The sequence below is a fragment of the Streptopelia decaocto genome, assembly GCF_964273445.1.
Source record: "Streptopelia decaocto genome assembly, chromosome: 3".
Lineage (NCBI taxonomy): Eukaryota > Metazoa > Chordata > Aves > Columbiformes > Columbidae > Streptopelia > Streptopelia decaocto.
In genome coordinates, this window is record NC_138656.1 from 12,641,429 (window position 1) to 12,658,716 (window position 17,288).

General features: G+C 55.3%; 1 protein-coding gene across 2 annotated transcripts; it reads left to right on the forward strand.

Annotated features, from left to right (window-relative positions):
- The first annotated feature begins 1,383 nt into the window (after positions 1 to 1,383).
- On the forward strand, positions 1,384 to 15,913 carry SRF (serum response factor). 2 transcript variants are annotated; one of them, XM_082047649.1, is made up of 8 exons: positions 1,384 to 1,921; positions 3,338 to 3,604; positions 8,872 to 9,133; positions 9,489 to 9,668; positions 11,276 to 11,395; positions 12,057 to 12,248; positions 12,776 to 12,852; positions 13,113 to 15,913. In XM_082047649.1, the coding sequence occupies exons 1-8, from the start codon at positions 1,484 to 1,486 to the stop codon at positions 13,206 to 13,208; spliced, it is 1,632 nt and encodes a 543-aa protein (XP_081903775.1). In that variant the 5' UTR covers positions 1,384 to 1,483; the 3' UTR covers positions 13,209 to 15,913. The 2 variants fall into 2 exon arrangements, with proteins under 2 accessions (XP_081903775.1, XP_081903776.1); XM_082047650.1 differs by lacking the exon at positions 9,489 to 9,668.
- Positions 15,914 to 17,288: the final 1,375 nt, after the last annotated feature.

The following is a 17,288-nucleotide window of genomic DNA, read 5'->3' on the forward strand; positions in this document are numbered from 1 at the left end:
AGGAGGGGGAGGCGGTGGCAGCAGTGAGGGGGGTGTTTGGTTTTGCAATTACTCTCTTGCTCTGTAGGAGGTTAGCCCTAGAGAATGGGAGACAGCTGTGAAGGCTGGTGGCAAGCATGCATGTCCCAAGTGATGAGACAGATATGGAAAGGTCTTGTGCAAGCTGCAGAACCCTCCATGGGGTGCCCAGGAGGCAAAATAGGTCTGTGGCAGGGCTGGTGCTGGCAGAAGTGGGGTCTTGCCCTGGGCTGCAGCTCCTGTTTGTAGGATATGGTATGGGAGAGCTCTTTCTCAGCCAAGGATGTGGCTTTGTCCTCCCAGCTTCAAGCTCAGGGGCTGTGTGGTCCCTCCTGCACCCTTGCTGACCCACAAACAGACTGCCTTGTACCCAATTGTCCTGTCTGCGGGGGCTGTCCCCCTCCTGTGGAGATCCTGACTCATACCTGAGCAGAATACACGGCCTCTGCCACCCGCTAAGAACGTTCTGAGCTGCAGTGGGCATGGACATGGGCCCCTATGTGTGTACTGGGGCCAGCCCAGCCATTCCCTCGGGGGACAAGTGTTCAGTCAGTCCGTCCTGCCCACAGACGCTGTGAGCCAGGACCCCATTATCTCCTCCTGTGGACTCAAAGGTAGCTGTGGGCCCATCCTTCTTCTTCTTCTGGCCAGTGGTCAACTTGTGCTTGGGCAATGTGTATTTGGGTCATAGCTGCCCAGTCCAGTGCCTTCAGCACCCTTCAGCACATGTCCCCCAAACCTATTCAGTGCCTCTGCAGCCCCTTCTCCTGACCTTAGGCAGACCCCGCAACCCCCAGGCAGACAGGCAACATGTTGTTACCTACAGGGTGTGGGAACGGTGGAGGGTTGCCTGGAGCAACACCTGGTGGCATCACTAAGAGGTGGCCCTAGTAGTGGTGCGACTATATCCTGAAGACGGCAAGCCAAGGGGTCTCTTTCACGTGGTGTGTCCCCTACGAGGACACGAGTTCCTGGAGCTGGCAGCAATAACAGGGGAGTGAGGGCTGGAAGAGCAGGTACCTCAGCCCAGCCTCTGCCGCCCAGCCGCAAGACAGCCGGGCCGGTACCGGCGTACGCAGCGGGAGCACTCCACCGGCGCCCGTCGCCAGCCGGCCCGCCCTGTCCGCGCCGCGCGGCGTGCCTGTCTCTTTAAGAGGCTCCCTGCGTGTTTCAATCTGAGAGTGACGCGAGCGCAGTCGGAACGAATGCAAATCAAAAGCCAGCCGCGGGCCAATGGGCGCCCGCACTTAGCGGCCGTCAGCCAATGGGGTAGCGCCTCCCGGCGGGGCGCCGGCTCGCCCCATATAAGGAGCGCCTTCTCCATAAAAGGCAACATTGTATCGCTTTATATGGGGGCGGCGCGGCGCGGCGGGGGCGGCGGCGGAGCGGGGCCGTGATCGCGGAGCGGGCGGCGGGGCCATGGCGAGGCCGGCCTGACCCGATCCGACCCGCGCTCGCCGCCGCGATGTTGCCGAGCCAGGCCGGGGCCGGGAACGGCGCCGCCGCCGCGCTGGCTCGCGGCTCGGGGCTGGGCCGGTCGCCGGTACCGGTGCCGCGTGGGGCGAACGGCGGCGGGGCGGCGGCGGGCCCGCCCGGGGGCCGCCTGGAGCGGGAGGCGCTGTACAGCGGCAGCGAGGGCGACTCGGACTCGGCCGAGGAGGAGGAGCTGGGCAGCGAGCGGCGTGGCGTGAAGCGTGGCCTGGCCGAGGCGGCAGCGGCGGCGGGGCCCGCGGCGGGAGCGGCGGCAGCCGCCTACAGCGGCGGCGGGGGCGGCGGGGCCGTGAGTGGTGCCAAGCCCGGGAAGAAGACGCGGGGCCGGGTGAAGATCAAGATGGAGTTCATCGACAACAAGCTGCGGCGCTACACCACCTTCAGCAAGAGGAAGACCGGCATCATGAAGAAGGTGCGGCCCCGGGGTGGCGAGCGGCCGCGGGGAGGGGCGCCCGAGGTTGTCGATTGGCACCCACCTGTCGGTGGCCGGCGGCCCGGTGCCAGCCCTGGTCCCCGGGCGGTGCGCGGCCGGGCCGAGCGGGGGTCCGGCCGGCGGGGCTGTGCCCGGAAACGGCGGCGGCTTCTCGGTCCCGCGGGGGGAGGCGGCCCGGCTCCAGCTTCTTCCGGGGGGCTGCGCGGGAGCCTCCAGCGGGGCCGGGTGCCGCCTGCGGCTGGCCCCTGGCGTCCGCGGGGCTCCGGTCAGGGACCTGGGTAGTCGGGAGCGAGAACGGTCGTCACGCAACCCGGGGGATGCCGGGTGCACACGCCGGTGCACAGCTTTTGCGCTCGGGGAGGCCCGTCCCGGTGCAGCCTCTAGCCCTCGGCTGGAGCTGCCCGGTGCTCCGAGAGCCCTCGGGCTGCCTCTTGCTGAGCCGTTGCTGGGTCCTGCACCAGTCCTGTGGCACAGTCGGGATGCCCTCCTAAGGCCTCAGCCGCGCTAGGTCCTTTGGCCTCGAAAGGGGCCAGCACCATGTCTCGGTTGGCCTGGAATGCCTTCTGTGCTTCCTGGTGACTGGAACCGTTGTGCAAAGACAGATTAGAAACTTGGAAGATTTTGTGTGCGGTTGGATACTGTTGGCTCGTCTGCATCCCTGTTGGTGCTTGTAGCATCCTCTGAACAACCGAGCAGTGCTGTATCCCAGCCAGACTGGGCTTCACGCACTCTGGGAAGGTGGGAACAGCTCTGGGGTACTGCTGGGCACATCTTGCCTGCGCGGGATCCAGAATGAGAAGATCCTGTCAGTGACAGCTTGTGCAAGGCTACTGAGTGTGCCATGATGGCATACGAAGAGTGTTCTTTTTAGCTCACAGGTCAGTCCTGGTTGGTAGGGGTGCTCAGGACTGTGAATACAGAGAGGGGAATCTGGGTCCTGGCCTGGCTGGGTGTCAGTGAGGGATAGGAGGTAGCAGAGACACGTGGGCCGAGTAGCATCCTCTCACATGGCTTAGCAGAAGTTTAGGGGGGAGACATCTAGATCTTTCTGGAGACACGGGTGGGATTTCCAGCATAGGGACAGCCCAGTGTCCCCATGTCCCGAGCCTACTCTCCAGAGCAGCCACTCTTCTCCCATGGCGTCTTGTCATGCACATTCCCTAAGGGCACACTACAGGAGATGGGAACGCAGCACAGGGAACTTCAACATGTAGGGAACCAATCTTGAGTTAGTTTTAGTGGCCACAGCTCCTGTGGGGTGACAGAGAGTCAGAGCTGGTGTGAGCAGAAAGAGTGCCATGCTGGGAGTACAAGGATATGCCAGGGACTCTTGTCCTGCACTATATGTGTTCCTGCTGCTTGTGATTCCCTGTTCTTCCCCTGTGTTGCTGACAGGCCTACGAGCTTTCCACACTGACCGGCACTCAAGTCCTGCTGCTGGTGGCCAGTGAGACGGGCCATGTGTACACATTTGCCACGCGGAAGTTGCAGCCCATGATCACCAGTGAGACGGGGAAGGCATTGATCCAAACATGCCTCAACTCCCCAGACTCACCCCCGCGCTCAGACCCCACCACTGACCAGCGCATGAGCGCCACAGGCTTCGAGGAGACGGACCTCACCTACCAGGTGTCCGAGTCAGACAGCAGTGGGGAGACCAAGGTAACGTTCCTGTGCTCAGCCACATGCCTGGGCACCCTGGAGGGCATGGACTGTGCTTGTGTGGCTATGCTGGGAGCCCTGGCTATCCCCAGCCCTCCTTGAAAAGCAGCTTGGAAAGCTGAGGATGGGTCCCCTTTTGCTGCAGCTCCAGCAAGCTTGTGCTCCCAGGGCTGGCTCCGTTACTTGGCTGGTGGTAGTGGTGTTTTGGACGGGGAGGGAGGTGGGTGGCAGGTGTCCTGGCCCTGGCCTTTGCAGCAGGGCTCCCCACTGGGCCCAGCCCACCCCCCGGCCAGCTCTCAGCCTTGTTATCTCTCCGCGGGCGTCTCCATGCTCTTGCACTCATTGATAAAAATTTGATTCTGCCTCCATGGCCTTATAAGGCCTGGTTTCCCTCGCCAGAGTCCCTGGCAGGGCCCCTCACATTCCTTATAAGCTGCAGCTGTCTCTTGCTTTGGTGCTGTTTTGGAAGGGGGCAGGGAGGACATGGGGAATGGAAACATTTGGCTGGACAGGCGGTTTCTGCTCTCTGCCTGGTGTCCCTGCAGGCGCTGGCCCTTGCCTGCCGCCTTTACTTGTGGCCTCTTGCCCAGGGTGCTGCAGAGGGCCTAGCCGTGGGTGCAGAGTCGGGCAATGACCCTTTTCTGCCGGAAGGTCTTTTCCCTGTGTCCCTGCGTGCTCTTCCTTGGAGCTGTTGCAAGAAAGCTGGCTCCTGTATCCCTGTGCCTCTTTTGCAGGATGGTGCTTGGATACTTGGAGATGGGAGGCAAGGGAGGTTGTCGTGCAAGACTGGGAGGACATGCTGAACTGGGGGTTGTGCCACAGCTTCCCAGGCCTGTGCTATTGGGTGCTGCAAGTTGCTGCAGCTCTACTGTACCTGTGCTCATGGGGTTGCTGCAAAAGCATCTTTCCGTATTGACCATGGCCTTGCTCTAGGAGCCATCCAGCCAACTGTATGCAAGCCACGGCAGCATCCTTGCTATACAGTAGCCACTAAACATTTAGCAGACAGAACCTGGAGAGAAGGGTGTTTGAGATCTCTGTGCTGTAGTCCCAAAGGCAGTGAGTGCAGCCCTGAGACGTGCTCAGCATGTTGTCTGAGGCTGTTAGGGTTGTTCTTATGTGTGTTTGTATCTTGTGGCAGCCCAATAGTTCTGGTCATGGTGCTGCTGGGTACCTGGCAGCTGCCATTCCTCCATGCCCTCTTCTCCACACATATGCAGTGCTGCACCAAGCAAAATCTCACTGCTGAGCCCTGAGAAATCTCAGCAGTCCTAGAGATCCCTGCAGGCAGAGAAGCTGTGGTGGGTCAAGGTGTTGCTGGCTGGAGTACTCTGTGCTGGAGCCCAGCAGAGTCCCTGGGAAGGCTTCCTGCTGATGGGAGCCCAACAACAGTCGTGGCTGTCCAAGTCTGGCATGATGCAGTTTCTCCCTTGTGCAGCCTGTAAGGACTAATGTCTCTTGGGCTTCTCCTGGATGAAAAGGCAAGTCCTGTGGGCATTTTGTAATGAGATAATTTACCTGTGCCTGGAGTAATTTGGAGGTGCAGTAAGTGTTGTGTATGGCAGCTGGCCTGTCCCTGGCATGGGGCTTGTCCACATCATGTACTTTAAGTTTTTCCCTGAAAATACTGTTCGATGGCCCCAAAAGAAGTGTGTTCTTGGGCTGCAGTTACTTGGCAGAGGAGAATCTTAACTTATCTTTGCCTGCTTTCTGATGCAAGCCCCACTTAGTGTCCTGCAAGCTCCATTCCAGTACTCACAACTGGTAATGCTGAGTGTGGGGTGCCTTGTGGCCACAGCCACAGGGGGCTAGAAGTTGGGGCTAGAGGAGCTCTGTGGCCCTGTCTTCTCCTTGACATTCTGGCGAAACCCACCCCTGGCCTGCTGAAGGTTCTTGTCATTGCAAACTCTGGAGCTGGGAACAGTCCTGCCCTGACCCTCTTCAGTTCTACTGTGCCTTCTGCAGGGCTGGAAGCCTGGTTTGGTGCTCTGGCAGAGATCAGCCCTATTCAGACAGATCAAGAAGCCCTCCGAGGATGAAGGGAGCCTGTGGGTGGGCCATGCTAGATGGCTGGCATCCTTGCTGAGGGGTAGGTGGTACACAGAGTTGGGTTATAGATGCCTCATTGTGGGAGATGGCAGGGAATTAAGTGTCTGGACTGTTAAGTCCAGCCACATAGGATGCTCTGAGAGGGTTGGGCAGTTCTTCCTTAGCCTTGCTGTGAACTCTGCTTTCTGGACTCCTGTATGGACAAAACCTGCTTATGTTTGGCAGAGAGGGGAGCAATGCAGCTAGGCTGTTATCCCTTTCTACTGCAGGCGGCAGCACCTATGAGATGCTCCTGGTGTGTCAAACCCAAGCTCTGTGCTGTCGAGCTGAGCTCAGACTGCAACTGGGACTGGGGCATGCTGTACTTTGGAGACCGCAGCTATATCCTCATGATGATACTGTTGTGCACTGACCTGTCTGGTCTTTTGAGAACCCCAAAGGATAGCATGCCCTCTTGTAATCTCCTGGGTGTGGTTATGTGGGAGAGGGGATTTTGGAGGGAGCTCAGGGGCTCTAGGTTGGGGTCAGAACATGAGAGTAGCCCTGATCTTGTAGTCTGTTTTTGGGATGGGTGAAAGGTGGGACTTTCTGCCCCATCTGGAATGCAGACCAGGTGTTGGAGACTAGGTTGGGTTTTCCCATGTACCTCCAAGGCCAGTTGTCCTGCAACATCCATGTAATAATGCTGGCTGGGGCATCTGGGTTGTGCTGAACAGCTTTGTCTTTGGCAGCCCCCAGAAGCTGTGGAGTGGAATTGTTTCTGGCCCCAAGACCTACTATGGTCCACAATGGGGATCAAATGGCCTGGGCTATGCCCTGTGGTCCACTCATGCTGTATAACTTTACCAAGCATGCCCAGTGGTGTGGGTCTGTGCAGACATCTGCCACTGTGCTGCACCTCTCTGCTGTGTGTTGGTTCCCCAGGCACTGCTCTGCAAACTGAAGTCTGCAGTGAGTGATGGTGGGGAGTGGATGCGTAGCTGGATCAGGAAGGGAAAGGCATTCAGGGCTGCTGTGCTGCCTCAGGCCTTGTCCACAGCCCTTTGGATAATCTCTGCTGCTGAAGGTGACCTATGATTTGGTTCTTGTTGGAGGCTGGCCTTGTACATGTAGTCTGGGGTTTGCAGGGTGCAGGGGGAAGCCCAAGTGCCATGGGGCTCTAAGGTATCTCAGACAGGCATGGGGAGAAGGCCATGGATGTCCAGACCCAAGGTCTCTCCCAGCTCTCTTTCTGTACTGGAAGCTATTGCTACAGCCTAAGAGAAACACAGCAAAGACAGAAAGAATCTGAGTCTCACCTGTGGCAGTGGAGGGAAGGTAGAGACAGGGCGTGCATAGTTCAAGCCTGCTGGCACAGCATCCCTCCTGAGTACCTCTGCTGTTCTGATCATACTGAGGTTTGTCCTTGTGCTTCTAGGGAGTCCTGGGAATCTCCCTGAGTAGGGTGCTGTAAATCTTTTGGTGTGTCTCCTCCAGCCTTGAGAGTAGGGAGTGTGAGGGTATGCTAAGTGCCCTGGCCAGTTGAGGACTATATCTCAGGGGTGTACAGCTTCAGGGCTACATCTGGGGATGAGGGAACCTGGCTTTTCAAGCTGGGAACAGGACCTGGCCTGCTCTGCTATGGCTCCTCTGGCCTAGAGGGCTGGGGAGAGCTCTGCTCTGTCACCCATGTGGGTAGGACACCCATAGCCTCCATGTCCCATGTGGAAGGGCAGGAGTTTGTGATTGAGCTAATGGAAAGTGCCTCTGCTGGGCTTCACTTTGTTATCATGTGCCTCTTCTAATTTGGACTTCAGGGACTGTGGTGCCAAGGCAGAGGGGCTCTCCTCCCTCCCCAGGCTCTGGGGCACAGCTGAGCTCCTGGGATTGGCTCCCCCTCTCCAAAATGGGCTGCCTTCCCTTTTTTAGCTGTTCGTTGAGCTGTGAATTCCTCATTCCTGGCAGCTTGACAAGCTGGGAACAAGGCTTAGCACGTGGGAGAGCTGGGCCCACCAGCCTGCAGCAGGAGGGATGGGAGTGTGGCAGCTTTAACTTCCCAGGTTTTCTGGTGGCAGGGCACGAGGACAGCAGGTCCCTTGTGGCCTGTGGCATGGTCTCCTGTGGAGCAGTGTATTTCCAGTCTGCTTTTGGCCAGCTGAGCAGGGTAGGAAAGGGGGCTGTAGAGACCCTGAGTATCCAAAAGGGGATTTAGGGAAAGGAGGTGTGTTAGGTGAAGTGTGGCTGCCAGGTGCAAGAGGGATCATGCTGAGCTTGGTTGGTTCCTGCAGATTGAAGCCATGTCCAGCCACATGCTTTGTGGCTGTGGAAATCTGGGGTGTTAGGTGCCCTGCAGCCCGAAACACATGTTCCTCCCTTGTTCCCAGAGCCAGCTGCTCAGGCTAGTGCTGGCCTAGAGCAGGGCCCCTTTCCTCCTGGTGCTCAGCTTCCCTGGCGATGCTGTCCTCAGACAGACATTGCGGATGCTGCTTGCAGAAGCATGGTATGTTAGCTACAGCCTGCACATGTGAGGTCCCTTGGAAACATTTGCCTTGTGCCCATCTTCTGCTAATGGACTGGCAAATCGGTACTTCCCTTGGCCAGGTTCTCCCTTTTACTCCAGGAGATTTGTGGAGGCATTCTCCAGGGCCTGCCCAAACAGCTGTCAGGGCTGTGTTTGGGCCTCCTTGGTGTCCAGGTTTGGCCTTATTCACTTCTCCCTTGCCGCTTTTGGTGTAGAGCTGCCTTTAAGAGCCAGTTCTCTGTTTGTTCTTGGCCATGCGTTTCCTGCTAAAAGGGACGCGCTGTGTATTCCTGACAGGAGACAGTGTGTTTGCCTGTATGTCTGTCCCTGCAAGGACTACTTTTGCCTGTTGTGTGCTAAAAAGAGACTGTTCTCTTCTTGGAGGCTCTGGGAACTCCTGGGGAGGGGAAGGGTTGCTTCATCCCTTGGTGTCTTGCAGGGAAGTCTCTTGGGGGACCTGTGTGGCCTTGGGCTTGTATCCAAGGTTTATGCTGAGTTCCCTCCAGCTCTCCTCATACTGCATTACTGGTCACAGTCTCCTTATGTTTGTACAAGCAACTCTTCTCTGCTATCCTGGCTCTGCTCCATGTGCTGGCAGCAGGCTGTGGGGTATGGTTTAGCATGGGAGTGCAATCTATGGAGCCTGGCTTGGTCTCACAGGCAGATGTTGACAGGATCCAATGGCTGATCTGAGTTGTCACAATCTCTCCTTCCTCAGGATGCACTGAAACCAGCATTCACTGTCACCAACCTGCCGGGGACAACATCCACCATCCAGACAGCCCCCACCACCTCGACCTCCATGCAGGTCAGCAGTGGCCCGTCATTCCCCATCACTAATTACCTGGCGCCAGTGTCTGCCAGCATCAGCCCCAATGCCGTCACAAGTGCCAACGGGACAGTGCTGAAGACTACTGGAGCCAGTGCAGTGACATCTGGAGGCCTCATGCCGATACCCACTGGCTTCACCCTCATGTCAGGTCAGTGCCTTTAGGGGCTGAGGACTGCATCCATCCATCCACCCATCCATCTCTGCACCTGGTGTGTGTTGCTGCCCTCTCCAGTGGAGAGGAGACCTAGTGGCAGGAGGAGGCAGAGTGGTTGCTGTAGTACGGTGAACCTGGCTGGGATTCCTTGCTCAAGCCCAGCCAGGCCAGTGGCTGGAGAAGGGTCATGTAGTGACTGTTCCCTTAGGGTGCTGCTAGCTGGCCCTGCTGTTGGGAAGGGCATGGTGGCAGGGAGCTGAGCTGGGACCCCAGGGCAGCACCGAGAAGCCTGGAGGGAGTGAAAAGAGCTGGTGGTGACAAAGCTTTTCTTTCTCCCTCCTTTTGGCAGGTGCTTCCCTTTCTCCGGGGACCCCTACACTTCCTCTCACTCAGTTACAGCCGCACTCCCTGGCTCTTTCCAGCCAGCAGGGCCAGGTGGTCATGAGTATGGCTGGACAGCTGCAGCAGGCACAACAGACAGTCTTCCGCTTCCCTGCCAGAGCTGGAGGGCAGATCATGTCACTGACAGGTCAGCACTCGCTTCTCCTCCGCTTGCTTGAGGTGGGGGGATGGAGGCATCTGTGGGGATCCTGGTCCTGGCCAGAGAGCTGACCCCCAACTGAGGTGTGACTGCAGAGAGGCAGAGCACAGGGCACCGTGGCTGTGGCTGCTGGGGAGAGATGGGCAGACTGGGCAGAGAATGCTTGGCATAGGCAAGAGCAGCATCCTGGGGCATACAGACCAATGGAAGCAGTGAGTTGTCAGTCTCCTGCCCCAGGGTTTGCCCTGTGGCTAGTAAATGCAGAGGAGACAGGTCCCTGGTGCGGCTGTATTGAGGCTGGACTGTGCTGCTGGGAGGACTGATGGAAGGAGACCACAGGGGCTCAGATGCCCCATGGATGTTTTTTGGGTGCTGACATTTGGCTCTGAACAGCTGCCCTTGCTTTCGTACTTGGATTTGTAGTCAGTCACTGAACCACAGCGCAGAGGATAGATTAGGAGAGACCCAGAGCGGAGGAGGGAGTGGTGCTGCTCTGCTGCCTTGTGTAGGAATTTGTAGGAGTAGGAATTTCTTGTTGAGAGTCAAGACTCTCCAGGTGTTGCACTGGGGCTGGACATGCCCTTGGCTGGAGTTTCAGAGCAGGGCTAGGCTTTCCTTTGTTGGGGCAGCCATCATTTGAGGACCAGCACTGAGAGTGAGACAGTATTTCTTGTGTCCTGCCTGTTTGTGCCCAAGTCAATGAGACTGATAGCACGCATGCTTTCTTGGAGTGCTTATGGCTCCTTTGGGCCCTGGCAGACAGCATGGTCCCATACAAGAGGACTGGATTTCTCTTGTGATCTGGAGGAGCTAAGAGAATAATGGACTTGTGTCTCTCTGGTCTGCTGCCTGGGGAGATGCCCAATCTGAGTGAGGTGGCTGGTGATTCCTGCTCTCTGGCATCCCTTGCTCTTCCCTCTGGATACAGGACCTGAGCCTGAGGGGAGCTTCCTGTTCTGAGCTCCATCTCTGGAACTGAAGAGTTCTGCAACAAGTGGACTGGAGATTGTGTGTTTGTGCCCTTGCAGCTCTGTGATGTATATCTGGTGGTCAAGTGGTCCCTAATCCCTGGACAGGGCACTGTGATGTCCTTGAGATCACAAACTGTTCCCTGAGTGCCCTGTGGAGGATGGAGCTGAGCTCCAGAGTGTGAAGGCAGTGTGGCCCTACTGGATTGGACATTTGGGCAGTTCTGCTCAGTGCAGGGAGATGATCCTGGCAGAGCTGTCTGACCATGGGCAGTGCTGGGGGCATGTGCTGGGTCTTCTCCTCCAAACATCATCTGTGCTGTGCCTTGATGCAGCCAGGAGTGGTGAGGAGAGCCCCCAGACATTCCTGACCCATGCCTGGAAGCTGGACAAAAGCTGCTGTGGCCTTTTTTCTCTGGAGCCCTGTAGGCCACTAACCCCTCCTTTGCCCCTGTCTGCCAGGAAAGAGCAGGTTTTGGCCACGTCCTGTTTTTGGCTAGCCTTCCCCAGCACAGTGCAGAGCCACGCTGTGGAGCTGTGTGTGGCCGGAGAAGGACTGGGGAGGCTTTCTCATAACCCAAAGTGCCTGTATCCCTGCTGAGCTCATGGACTCATCTCTCTCCGTAGGTGGTACTGTGGCTCAGCAGGTCCCAGTCCAGGCAATCCAGGTGCACCAGGCACCACAGCAAACGTCTCCCTCTAGTGACAGCAGCACTGACCTTACCCAGACCTCTTCCAGCGGAACAGGTAATTGGCACATTACGATAACCTTGTTCTGTCTTCCTTCATGACCTCTGCTGATTACAACCCATGCCAATAGACCTCATGCTTGCTCCTTGTGCAGCATCCTTCTCCAGACCAACTATGTCCCAGGCTTTCTGACAGTTTCCCAGGTGTATTTATCCCTGTTGCCAGACTCTGTATCATCTGCTGTTGCAGCATGGAGCAGGGAACAGATTGCTCAGTTCTCAGATGGTTTCTTAGTGAGCCATCATTGCCCCTAGCACAAGGCATTGGTTCACATCTACTTGCGATTTTTACTGTACATGCAGAGGACACCCCTGCTGTCAGCAAAATCTGAGTTCAAGTGCCTGGTTGCAGGCTGAATCCAGTTCAACAGCTTTATTGAAGCTTCATCAGGAAAATTGTATGTCAAGTTTAATTCAGTACTGGGGCATCTGGCTACTGTGCTTTTCTGTCGTCTTGTACTGACTTATTAAAAGAGAGGTTTGAGCTCAACTGCCTGTTTCCTGGGGCTTTTCCCCAAAGAGCTTGGGAGAACAAGATGGGTACCTCCATACACTTTAGGCCAGCATGCCAAGGGTGGCTGAGGGAGGGGTGCTGAGCAGGCATGTGAGTGTAGCAGACTTCTTTCGTGTGGCTCACATGTAGTCTGTCCTGGTGCCAGTGACCCTCCCAGCGACCATCATGACGTCGTCTGTGCCAACCACTGTGGGTGGCCACATGATGTACCCCAGCCCACATGCGGTGATGTACGCGCCCACATCTGGCCTTGCAGACGGTGGACTTGCAGTCCTCAACGCTTTCTCACAGACGCCCTCAGCAATGCAGGTGTCCCACGGCCAGGTCCAGGATCAGGGTAAGACAGCTGTCTGGGTCAGTGCTCCCTTAAGTGCTCTGACACCCTGATTTTTCTTGTCTGGGATATCTTTATGTTGCATACTAATTTCAAGGAATTTTCTTCTAAGCAGTCCTAGCAGCTATACAAAGGCCTGGCAAGGGCGATGTCTGATGCGTGCTTTTAGGTTCCACCTTTCTGCTGTGAAAAGGATTGCTTGAGCCATTTGCTGGGGGAAAAGGGTGAGGGTTGCTGGGATGGCATATGGGACAGGCAGTGGAGGGAGCTAGGGGACTCTGGAGAGGACATGTGGTTGCGTGAGGGGGGCAAAGCAGCATGAAATCATGCAGGCAAGACTTGGCTTGAGGGCTTGTGCCTGCTTCTCCCAGCATTTGGAAAACTAGCGTGTGTGGCTTTCTCCTGGGATGCTTCCATGTATGCAAACAGGCACCTTCATACTTGGGAAGCTCCACGGAGCTCAAAGAAGGGACCCATGCGGGGAGTACTGCTTAAGGGATGGTGTCATTTGCGCTCTTTCTCTGTTGCAGGTGGCGTCCCCCAAGTGTTCCTGACAGCCCCATCAGGCACCGTTCAGATCCCAGTCTCAGCTGTCCAGCTTCACCAGGTAGGTGCAGAATGGTACTCATGTTCAGGGGGTGTCCTTACTCTGCCTCTGCCTGCAGATGCTTTGTGGATTTGGGCAGACCTGGTCCCTTGGGTAGGACCAATCCTTAGGCCTGGGAATGCCACCCAGCCTTGGGTGAGGAAGTCTTGCCCTCTTTGGACAGGTGCTGAGAAAGGACAGTGCCACCCTGGCTGCTAGCACATGTGGTCTCAGGGCATGTTGTCTGTCCCTCAGTGCTTCCTCCTCCCTTTTCTCTCTAGATGGCTGTCATCGGGCAGCAGAGCAGCAGTGGCAGCAGCCTGACGGAGCTGCAGGTGGTCAACTTGGACACCTCACACAGCGCCAAGAGTGACTGAGAGGCCTCTGCTGCTGGCCTTGTGCTGTCCTTGGCTTGTCATGCCAGTGCCGAGGCTGGCGGCAATTCCTTCTCGTACAGACTGCACCAGTTATTTATTGTTGCCTTTTCACGTTTCCTTCATCCACACATGCACACACACACACCCACCCACACACATACACACAGGCATGCACGTGGGGCTGTATGACCCACCCGCGGTGGGGCTGTGCTGGGGCCATGCAGGGCTTGGTGGTGTTTGGATGCTGCAATAGCTGTGTTTGTCTCATGCCAGCCAAAGAAATTTGTCTCTTGATGGGGGAGGATTGCTCTGCGCTGTAAATAAATACTGCGGGCCATTCCCAACAGGAGGCTCTGGCTCCTTCTGGGCTCTCTGAGTCACCTTGCCCATGAGTGTTTGCTCTGCATGGGGCTCAGCTCAGACCCAGAGCTGTGCTGCAGGCACAGATTGGAGTGGAGTGGGCTGAGGCTGTGCTTCTGGCCTCAGCAATGTGCCTTTGTGGGGGTGACAGGTCCTGGCCACACCAGCTCACCCTGGGCTCTGGACAGAGGCAAGTGTCCAGCTTGCATGTGCATTTCTGGTTGGGCAGGGCACAGCCTGCAGCACCAGCCCCATCCTCCTTGTCTGCACTACAGGGAGCCCTCTGCCCTCAGTGCCTCCTCACTGGGCTACTGGCAGATGTGGTGGCTTCCCTCACAAAGCTGAGGTGGTCAGTGGATGGATGCTCAGGAGCACAGTGATGCCTTGGAGACCTCCTGGGCGGGGGGGACTCTGCAGCTGGTGCAGCCCCACGCTTTCCTCTCAGCCCTCGCACTGCTTGTGGACTCCATACACCCAGGGGATGGTGGCTGGGTCTTTCGCACATCCCCCCTGCAGCTCCAGCCAGTGCTTTCTAAATTTCTGTCTGATTCAAGGTGGAGAAACAACTCAAGTGTCAAAGGGAAGAAGCCCATGGGGCACTGAGCTGCTGGGCAGGTGGCAGGCTCTTCCTCTGAGTCCCAGGGTGATGTGCAGGCCATCCTGGGCTGTGGAGGAGCAGCTGTGAAGCCTGTGCAGGCTCACCAAGGCCAGGGCAGAAGGGCTTGGAGCATGTGTGGTCCTGCATGGGAGTTGCTGTGAGTGGCTCTGCTACCTAGCCCTGTCCCTGGAGGGAGACCGAGCAAGTGAGAGAAGCTGCTGAACCCTTAGGGGAAGAAGCAGCTACTGTAACTTTTTTTTTTTTTTTTTTTTTTTTTTTAAGTTAAAGACAAAAGAAGCCTTGGAGAAAAAAAAAAAGGAAAAAAAAAAAGGAAAAAAAAAAAGAAAATGACTTTATTTTTCTAAGTGTTAAACTCAGTATTTATGTAATTCTTTAAGGAATAAAAGTTTGGCTCCTGTACAGTTTTCATGGGGTTTGTACCAGGGGAACGGGAGGGGGGTGGGTGGGCATGGAGGCAGGAAAGGGGCCTTGCTTTTGAGTTTGTATTGTAACCTTGGACATGTTCCCTCAGCATTAGCGTTTAAGCTGCACTCTCCACCCACCAGCATGTGCCAGGGATCAAGCTGAACCAAGTGGGATGCTTGTTTCCTGCTTACCTGTACTGAGGACTCCATACCCATCATTTTGGGATTAATGGGCAGAAGGCAAGTGAAGCAGTGGCTGGTCTCTAGCAGTGGGAAACCCCATCCTTCAGGTGCAAGGGGCTTTGCAGTGTGCCTGGGAGCCAGAGATGGGCTTGGGTTTTCTAATGGTCCTGGGACCTGTGCCAGTTCTGTCACTGCTCTTGGTGTGGAGCAGTGCTACCTGTGACTACCTAAGGGATATGGGCATCCCCACTCCTCCCTGGGGGCTGAGTGCCTCGCAGTGGCTGATCCCTGCTCACTGTGCAGGTGCCATCTCTGGAACTCCTAGCTAATGATCTGAGCTGTAGTTCTCCCTCCAGAGCTGTTCCTTAGTGTACAGATGTGGACAGGTCCCTTCTAAGCCCCTGTGTAAGAGCTCCCAAAATGGTCTTTGAGCCCTTGGTTTGTTTTGCAGCCTGGGAGGGGTTCGTGGAGTGGCCCATCCTGGTGAGTGAGACGCTGTGTGCTGCCTCCCATTAGTGTCCTTGCTTTCAGAGTAAGGAGTGTGTGGGAGTGATGTGCTCCATCGCTAGGTGTATGAAAGATGCTCAGTGATTCTGCCGAAACAAGGCTGGGTACCTTGGAGTTCATCCAGGGAGAAGGATGGGGTTGGGGTTTGCATTGTCCTCTGCCCCAGCACATCGCTGTGGCCTGGCTTTGCTCTGCTTTGCTTCTGCTGGCGTTGTGGAGCAGAGCTATAGGGCCGGGAGGGCAGAAGTGCCCCTGCTGATTCAGGGTGTTCAACTGCACCCCCTCTCCTGCTCCCCAAAGGCAACTGCTGGTTAAACGCTAATGATGTATTTTATTTAAGTGCAGACTTGTTAAGAACACTTGTGTATCAGGGATGAAATGGCATTTATTGTGTGGTGACATTTTAAATTCATTTTACTTGTTTGAGGGGTGTGTGTGTGTGTGTGCGCGCGCGTGTGTGTGTGTACGCATAAGTGTGTGTGGAATTATTTTTTTTTGTTTGTTTTTTCCCCTCCAGTTTCCAGGGTTGTGTTTCTGGAAGGATGTGGGAGTAATCACAGTACTATGTACAGAGCTTTCTTTTGTATTAAAAAAAAATTACTCTTTCAATAAATGTTATCATTTTGTGCACAGATTTGGGATCTTGGCCATGCTTTATGGGAGGGAATGACACACACCTAGGGCCAATGAATGGGGATCAGAGGCAGATTCCTGCACCAGTTTGTGTACTGCAGGGGGTGGGAGGCTTTCTGGGCATGATATGGCAAAGAGGAGGCTCTTTGCAAAAAAGTCTCTGTTGTGGTTTAACTGGAGCTAGCAATTGAAAACCACAATAACTGCTCACTCCCCTTTCCCCTACCTCCCAAAAGGGGAAGAGAATCAAAAGGGAAGGCAGAAACTTGTGGATTGAGAGAAACACAGTTTAACAGAATAATAAAATAATACTAATTTACCGCTACTACTACTAATATATATAAAATGGAAATAGAATATAAAATAAAAGATACTCAGTGCAATTCCACATGAATTCTGTCTGCGGAAGCAGGACATGGTCCCGAACAGCTGATCCCAGAGAGAGAAGAGAGAAAAAGGCTGAAAAGGCCCAGAGGCAAATAGGCAGGTTGGGAAAAGGCCAAACTAAAGAAACTCCCAAACAGAACTCCAGCGAAACAGAGCTGAACCAAAACAGATCTCTGTCCCTGTCCATCCCTCTAGCCAGAAAGTCCTGACTCTCCTTAAATATGAAGCATGAAGCTAATGGCATGGAATACTCTTATTGATCAGTCTGGATGTCAGCCAAGCTCTGCCCCATCTATGCCCCCTTAATAGCTACCTCATACCTGTGGGCAGAGAGCTCAGAAAAGACCTTGCTCTCAGACAACAACAATTAAAAACATTAACTCTCTCCCAGGGTGTTAGCTTGTTCCCAAACTAAATCCAAACAACAACCATACTAGGTACAAAAAAATAAAGTTTTCTAACTGCCTGAAGAAAATTAACTTGCTTTCAGTCAAACGAGCACAGTCTCGTGTCTCCACTGCCTCCTGCAGAGGTGAGATCTGACCAGTTGGACTTCTCCTCTGGGAGCCTCAGAGCTGATGGGTGGCCCAGAAGGGGCCTGTGGTGGACAGCAGGGCTGTGAGGGCTGTCCCTTCTGAAAGCTCAGGGATGGCAGTAGTGAGCAGGGCATGGTGTTGAGTCACGAGAAACAAAAAACAGGAATGAGGAGGAATGGGGACTTTGGGAAAATAATTGTTCTAATTCATTAGTGTTAATGGGGAGAAGCAGGATGACCTCAAGCAAGGGTTAAAATGGGGAGAACAAACAGCCCATGTTGCTTATGGAGTAATTAGGCAATAACTAAGGCCTAGGAAGAGGAATTTTTGCCATTGTAACATGAAAGTAAAGATGATCCCTAGGCCTGGCTCCAGGTGGATTATATATTTATAGATTGATAAACTACCACAAAACAAAGGAGGACAGAGGTATTTTTTGGTAGTGACAGAG

What these genes read in the sequence shown, in the direction of transcription:
- SRF (XM_082047649.1), top strand. Translation starts at nt 1,484, where the DNA reads ATGTTGCCGAGCCAGGCCGGGGCCGGGAACGGCGCCGCCGCCGCGCTG. An exon ending in TGGCTTCACCCTCATGTCAG is followed by an intron (nt 9,134 to 9,488) that starts GTCAGTGCCTTT and finishes TCCTTTTGGCAG; the next exon opens with GTGCTTCCCTTTCTCCGGGG. An exon ending in CGGCCAGGTCCAGGATCAGG is followed by an intron (nt 12,249 to 12,775) that starts GTAAGACAGCTG and finishes TCTCTGTTGCAG; the next exon opens with GTGGCGTCCCCCAAGTGTTC.